The 7,565-nt window shown below is 47.5% G+C and overlaps 1 protein-coding gene across 1 annotated transcript; it reads left to right on the forward strand.

Annotated features, from left to right (window-relative positions):
• The first annotated feature begins 168 nt into the window (after positions 1-168).
• Positions 169-7,321, forward strand: TIMMDC1 (translocase of inner mitochondrial membrane domain containing 1). Its single transcript, XM_040567038.1, has 7 exons — positions 169-286; positions 570-735; positions 1,601-1,689; positions 3,536-3,603; positions 4,550-4,628; positions 5,648-5,758; positions 6,311-7,321. Exons 1-7 carry the CDS (start codon positions 210-212, stop codon positions 6,408-6,410), a joined length of 690 nt encoding a protein of 229 aa, XP_040422972.1. The 5' UTR covers positions 169-209; the 3' UTR covers positions 6,411-7,321.
• The last annotated feature ends 244 nt before the right edge of the window (positions 7,322-7,565 follow it).

Here is a 7,565-nt window from a genome sequence, read left to right on the forward strand (position 1 = left end):
CTGAACACGCAGCAGCGGCTCAGGCCCCGGGGACAGGCCGGCGGCTCCCTCACAGAGAAACAGCCGCCCTCGGGCCCTCCCCGGTTCCCTTTCCGCCGCCGCGGGGGCGGGCGGCAGCCCGGGGACAGCCGCGGGGACAGCGCCGGGCCCCGCCGTGCCCCGCCGGGCGGGCAGGGGGCGCTGCCGCCGCCCCGGGAAGCGCCGCGGCCATGGCGGACGGGTTCGGGCGCCCGGCGCCGCCGCCGCAGACGGGCTGGGAGCGGCTCCGGGAGCTGTGGAGTCGCGAGTGAGGGACGGGGCGGGGGGACGGGGGTGGCCCCGGGGCGGGGGGAACCTCTCCGGGATGGCGGCGGGGCGGGGGGGCGAGGATTGTCCCGGTGCTGCCGCTCGGCCCCGGGTTGCCCGGGGGGGTGGTGGCGTGACCGTCCCTGGGGGTGTTCAAGGAGAGGTTGGACCTGGCGCTTAGGGACATGGCTTAGTGGGTGACATTGGTGGCAGGGGGTGGTTGGACCAGGTGACCTTGGAGGGCTTTCCCGACCCTAATGCTTCTGTGATTCGTGTCCTCGCAGCGATCAGCAGCAGTACCCGGAGGAGGTGGTGAACATCATCAAGTCGGCCTTCACTGGCGGCGTGGTCGGCTGGGTGTACGGTGGCGTGCCCGCCTTCCACCAGGCACGGAGGGCCTTCATCGAGCGCAGCCAGGGCGAGCTCTTCCAGAACCAAGCCGATGCGGTGGTACGGCACCTCGTGACCCCAGCCCCGGGAGATTTAACCCGGGGAACGGCACGGCTTGCCCCGAGGGATGCACTGGGCATCGCCCTGCCCTCACGGCATGCTCGTGGTCCCCTGCTTCCTCAAGGAAAGGTTGGGCGTGGTGGCCAAAGCCAAAGCCAGACGGTGTTGGGCCACTTGGCTTGCCTCTTGCAGGCGCTGGCCCACAGAGCTAGACACGAAATACAGTCATTTAGAGATGGAAAGTCATCTCCAGCGCCCAGACGCTCTCAGGGCGCTCACTGCCTGCCCTTCCTCGTGGGCAGGCGGCGTGCTGGTTACCTGAGTTATTTGGAAAAAAAAATCCTTAAAAATCTGCCTAATTTTACATCCATCCCTATTTGGATGGAATCCCTGACTTAGCTTTCTACACGGCATTGATATCAGGCTTTGCTCAGTCCTGAAGACTCTCCTGTGTATCTGCACCAGTGCTAAGCACTTACACCACAGTCACGGGAAATGAGAATTTATTCTCTTTCTTGATATCAACTGCAATATTTTTAATTTTTATGAAGCTTCTTTTTATTGCAGCTTTTAAAAAGCATCTTATTGTCAAACTTATAAGTGCCCATGCTAAGCTGTAGAGCTTGATGGTCCACTAACATTTTAACACAGAGGGTTATTATTTACGTATTTAAAATATATCAACTCATAATAATTAAAAACTAGTTTCTAGTTTGTCCCCTCTTCTCTGTTCCTCTCCTGTATCATCCTCAGAAAGCTGTTGCTGTCCCCCTCCAGATGTGTTGCAGCACCAGGATCAGTAAGATTAGTGCTGGTGAAAAGGAGCAGGTCTGTGACCAGTAACCTTTCTCCTCTCTCACTCTAGCAATCTGCGCATCGTGCGGGTCTCAGAAGTTTCATTCGCTATGGCTGGCGCTGGAGCTGGAGAGTAGCAGCTTTTGTGGCAATATTCAAGTAAGTGTTTTCTTAGTAGTAGTAGTGGGAGGAAAAAATGGCTTAAGTTTGAACATTAGTGGCAAGGAGCCTTCAATGTGTGCAGTTTGTTTGGAGACTCCTCATGACATCCTGAGGTTCAAAATGCCGTGTTAACAGTGAGTCTGACTGAGTCTGATTGATAAGGTGGAAGCATGAGGAGGATTTAAGCTTTTTTAAAATTATCCCAGTGTTCTGATGAACCAACACAAAAACAAAACACTGGGAAAGCCCTTTTTGTTACATCGAATCCATACCATTATTGACTTGAACAGTGCTCTTCCTAGTACTTACTGGCTTATTTCTGCTTGTGCTTTATCTCTTCAGTTTGATGTATTTTTGCATTTTTCTCTGGGAGAGTATTACAGTGTGTTGGCTGTTCCGGAGCAGCTTTCTATCCCACGCTAATTTTTCTCCTTTTTGTTATATCTGATTACTCCTAGTTTGCATACAGTAGCATTACTCACAATTCTTTGTACTTGTCCTCAAGTACTTGCAGATGATTGTCTTGTTATTACGCAGTCATTGATCATCAGACATACCATATGTATGTACCACTTTAGTCCTTCAAATTTTCCTACACAAATAATGCACAGGTAGTGTTCCACTTCTCTGATTTTTCTCCCCAGGACGTGTCAGTGTATTTCTGACAATACAGTGTCAAACTAGGCATGCTCTTCCAAATAAAGCCCTTTAAAACAAGCAATATCTCCTTCTCTGTCCTGGAAAGTGGTAAATATTCATGTAGTTCTAGACCTGTACTAACTGTATCTCTAGGTATGTTGTGTTCAAGATCCCCTTTAGGTTTTCAAATACCAGCAATATTGACTAGCATTATTTCCCAGTAAGCTGGCTTTATATTTCTGTCTTTCTTCCTAGTTTTGTACCTTTCTGTATTTCTTCCTTGGTTACTCTTGTGTTTTGTCTCCTTTTGCTGTGATATCTCATCTTGGGTTTCATTAGCATGCTGTTTGCTTTCTCTCAGGACTTTTGATTACTTTAGATTTTTCTGGCCTAGACTTGCAACCTCACTGTTGTCCACCAGATGTCTCCCCTGCAATCAGATCCATCGTCCTTTTTCACTACCCCTTTGTAAAAAGCTTTGAAAGGAGGTATTTGCCACTCAGTGTTAATTGTTTCCATAAAGTCCAAGTTGAAGATTTTGTCCTGAAATTGTGCGAATTTCAAGTTTCATGTTTTAAAAACAGTTTTTAAGCTTTACTTATACAAAGGCTACGCTGCCATGACAGCATTGGTAAAGAGAGGAAGATTGCTCTTGACTTGTTGATGTCATGCAGAGGCTTGCTGATATGCTGGGAAGGATGTGACTGCTGAACTGAGAACAGAGAGTGGTTTGGGGCTTAGTTAATGTTTTTGGAGAAGATGGTGTGTCTATCCTGGCTGGAAACCTCATGCTTCAAGAGAGGGTGACCCTGCTGATGCCACGAATATGATTCAGCTCTGGTGTTACCTGTATAACTGACTGACTGATAGGACCTTTGCATTGCTCAGTTCCTTTTAGACTTGAATATATGATGGATTTAAAAGAACATATATCTTTTATTTACAAAAAGAAAAAAGGAATATCCAAAATCCAGGTCCGGAGGTGGTACTCCCCTGCCTCTGGCTGTACAGCTGCATGCAGTGAAGTTACAAAAGTCAAGGCATTTGTGGTTGGTGTGTGCGTGCTCTGGACAGATTGGGAACAAGGCAGTTAGAAGCATCCTGAGGGTGGGCTTAATGAAATCCAGCTTCATTTCAAGCTGTGGTTTGCTACCTGCCCTGTTCACGTGTAGCTGCTGACTTCTTCTGTGCCTTATCCTTCCAGCTCTGTGAGCGCCAGTCTGTCTGCGTACCGCAATAAAACCACCGTCGGTAATTATGCTACAGCAGGAGGTGAGACTGCTATATCTTTGTGTGCTTCTCTGTTTTGGAGCAGAAGTTGTAAACAAAATATTCTAAGCAGGAATCCATCTCTCTTGGGTTTCAGCAGATCTGTAGCTTCGGGGGTTTGCTTCCTGTTCTGCTGAGTGCCTTTGTGACTTTGCTCAGCTGCTGTCTGCCAGTGTAACAGAGAGATACCAGTGCATTTCTGAAACCATTCAGGAGTTCTGTGGTTATTAGTTCATCTTAAATACTTGTTGTAGTTTCTGTGTGAAAAATGCTTGCATGGCCTAAATGCAACATGTAGTGCATAACCTGCTCTCGCAACCACCTCTTCAGCAGGGAAAGCATTTCTTATTTCCTCTCTTCATAACAGTTTGGTGTGCTGTTTATAAACTACCATTTTCGTGCCAAATTTTGCATGTCTGCTTTTGGCAACAGGGCTCCTGGTAAGTGATCTGCTTGTTGAGTTTTAGAGGCTTTATTGCCCTTGCAGTTGGGTGCGTGCTTTACTGTTCTTTTTTGCCTTACATGGCAGCTACTATTATTAGCTGCTGTTGAATAGAAGGGGAAAAAAGAGGTGGGGAGATCATGCTCCAGGCGGGAGAGAACTCAGTTCTAATCTCACAGTTAACTTTGACATTTTAGCATTTCTTGGGGAGTCTTTCTGAAGAAGAAGGAGCTTCATGCAATGTTTCAGTGCAGAGAGCATGCGGATAAAGACCTGGGGAAGTATTGCAACAGCAGCTCAGCTCTGGCTGTTAAAGTGCCTGCCTCTCAGGCTGCTGTGATTGTATGGTGAGGGGCCCTCCCATTGGCAACAGTGCTTGGTTTCTGCTCTGTTAAAAGTGGATGTCAGCTCATGGAGAGCGGAAATGAGGCAGAGCATCTCCCTCAGCAGGTCTGCCATGGCTGGTGAGGGTGCTGTTTATGGTTTCAGTGGTTTTGTGTTTTTTAGCCTTCACAGGAGCCCTTTTCAGAATGCACTTGGGCCTGCAAGGACTGGCCGGTGGCTTCATCTTTGGAACGGCCTTTGGGTAAGCTGTGACTGCCAGTGAGGGGCTGAGTCACGGTATGTGACTGGTATGGTAGGTGTTCGGTGGTGGCCTCCCACACCAAGCCTTGAATCATAGGTGGGTCTGCAGAAGCTTTCCTTCCTCTCTTGCCCTGAGGGGTTTTCTGTATTTTTCTTGGGACCTCAAGATGACGATTTTTCTTCCAGACGTTTAACTGCTTTTTTTTTCTGGATTTATGTTTTGTTTTTCTCGGTAATAAGAACTCAGTAACAAGAACTCAGTGCATCTTTCTGCTGCTTGCGCTAACTACTACTAAATGCGAAACTATGAGGGTGGTTTATAGAAGTGTCTTCTGTGTCCCTTCCTTGGCGTGGTCCCTAACAAGCCAATTGGTTGTGCACAGAACAGTTTGACATCTTTTTTAAGGATCTGAGTTGTCTGGGGTTGAAGGCAGGAGTGTAAGAGATGTTTCTGGGCTTCCTTCTCAGCATCATCAGCAACTGCTCCTCTAGCAGCTCCGAACCCAGAGCTGAACACCTGAGGGGTGTTGGATGACCTGATGGCAACTTCTGAACAGCGGGGCACCCTGGGAGCTGCCAGCCAGTAGGTTAGGAATCTGCATAAAAATGGGAAACACAAGTTTTCATTATCATTTCACTCAGTGAAAACACAAGTACCTCCAGAGCCGGACAGAAGCTAAGCAGGGGTATGACTGCCTAAATTATGGATTAGGTTATCTGTAGCTGTTGTTTGGGCATGTTAAGACCTTTCACCCCCTTGCCTTAGGTGTGCCTGCTAGTGAGTAAATTCCAAATATATTATCAGAGGGGCTACAGTGAGTCACAGCTGAAGACAGGCTGCATTTGGTGACTGACATTAGAACAGAGTACCTTAGTCTGTGGTGTGATTTGAGTACTGGGGAAAGTTACGCTCCAGTGATTTGGTGGCTGGCCCCCGCATGCTCCTTTTACTGTTGCCGGTAAGTTATTACTAATGTGTGTCCCCTGGGTGACATTTGACTTCTCTCCTTCTTTCTCCAGGATCCCTGCAGGGGGGCTCATAATGTTCATCCAAAAACTTGCTGGTGAGACCTTGCAGGAGAAGAGAAATCGTGAGCGCAGGGAGCAGTATGAGCAGAAGTTAGCAGAGTGGTAAGGGACAGTGCTGCCTGTTAAGTCTTTGGTTAGAAGTGTGTCTAGGTCTGTGTGGTTCAAGCATTGAGAGAAACCGTGACATGCTAGGTTTTGTAAACCTCATTTCTGCTCTTTAATTTTTGGTTCGTTTCACGTCAGTCTGTGAACTGCTGATTTAACCTTCCCAGTGTTAGGTGTTGTTGTTTACTTTGTAGCAAGTTTTGTTCAGAATTTATGCTCCCCACCCCAGTAACTCTGCATCCGTTTTTCACTTTTAGGTGTCTGAGGAGACAAGCAGGAGAGGTGGATGTGTTTTAATGCACATTAGCGTTTCTTTACCAAAATTGAGAGAGGGTAGAACTCTCGCTTTTCTTTCATGGCTACCTTTTCTCCATCCCCATTAAAGAGAGGAAAAAAGAAGGACAGCTTCTTGGGGAGAAGGAGCTGTGACACTGATTGCATGTGAAACTCATAAATTAGTGCCAGTTCTAGAAGAAACTTTTTAAGAGTTGGGATTCTGCAGTGATGCCTTTGTCAGGAATATGCTTGCGTTCTCTTTATCCTCTTTAGGCAGTCCAGGCTTAGTGTGACTGAAGTCTTGGGCCAAATGGAAAGCAACACCCTGGAAGGACCGCAGATGGAGACAGCAAAAGAATCTAGGAGCTGCTGAGTCTTCCCCAAAGTCTCTGTGATAAGCAACTACAAAGTATTTTGATTTTGCTTATAAAAGTCTTCAATGAAGGGGTCATGGAAGTCTTCTGTGTGCATGTGAATGCAGATGTATCCATTCCACCTTGGAAAAAGCAGTTTGCCCAAAACATTTTTCGTAGATGCACATCACTGCACAAGAGCTTGGAAAGGCCAAACCTCTTCCACTTCAGAAAGTGGACGTGTAGACTCTCCAGACTAGCAAGTGTCGGCTAGGTTTGGCTGGGGATGAGGGCAGCCCCAGGGCCTCTTCTAGAACCTATTTCACTGCTGACAGTGTCCAAGCCATTGGCGATGTAGAAATACTGAAGGTAAAGGAGCCTGTTAATAGTTCGGATGCTAAAGGTACCCCGATTCCAAAAATCTGATCATGTTCTGGTGCGAGCTGTGCTACAGACAGCACCCGAAGACTTTGCTGTCAGCACAGCACGAGCAGCACCGGAGCGAGCGTTCCTTCTGCTCTCACCATCGCCTTCCCACACCTTGACTTTGCCTGGCAGGGACCGATTCTCTTTTGCTGATGGTGGTTTCTTCAGGCTTTTTGCAGAAAAACACGCTCGTCTCCTTGACTACTGAGGGTATTTCACAATCAGTGCTGAGGAAGGGTGGAGGAGCTGGGAGAGAGAAGGAAATACCCTGAAAAAGACACGGTTTGGGTTGCTCAGTTAAAGTGTGGCTGAGAGGAGCCACATAAAGGCTCCTTTTTTATTTCTGGTGGTCATGGTGGAAGAATTGACACCTTGGACAGATTTAACAGCAATAAAAAGTTCTCTAATTTCATTTTTAAGGTTGGAAATTAGGGGATTGCGTTTGGGGGAAATGACATTTGGGCTTCGTGACATTCAATAAAGCCATCTGGCAGTGGTGACTGTATCCGTAATCTCTGTATGCTTAGTACAACGTTTACATTAGAGAAACATACTGGAGTGATGTCCCATGAGAAGAGCTCTTTCTAAGATCCCACCAGGAAGCAAGTAAGTCTGGTGGCAGTGTCAGACTTCCTCTGCCCAGGCAGTAACAAGAACCAGCAGAGTGCCAGCTCTGTTTATTATTTAGTACCAGAAGTTAACTGTTAAGATGTTACCTGTGAGTAGGGCTGAAGATAGTTCATCAATGG

The sequence above is a fragment of the Cygnus olor genome, chromosome 1 (assembly GCF_009769625.2).
Source record: "Cygnus olor isolate bCygOlo1 chromosome 1, bCygOlo1.pri.v2, whole genome shotgun sequence".
Taxonomy (NCBI): domain Eukaryota; kingdom Metazoa; phylum Chordata; class Aves; order Anseriformes; family Anatidae; genus Cygnus; species Cygnus olor.

Coding starts and splice junctions, on each gene's coding strand:
- TIMMDC1 (XM_040567038.1), top strand. CDS start 210: ATGGCGGACGGGTTCGGGCGCCCGGCGCCGCCGCCGCAGACGGGCTGG. Junction 736..1,600: donor AGAACCAAGCCGATGCGGTG/GTACGGCACCTC, acceptor CTCTCACTCTAG/CAATCTGCGCATCGTGCGGG. Junction 3,604..4,549: donor TAATTATGCTACAGCAGGAG/GTGAGACTGCTA, acceptor TGTGTTTTTTAG/CCTTCACAGGAGCCCTTTTC.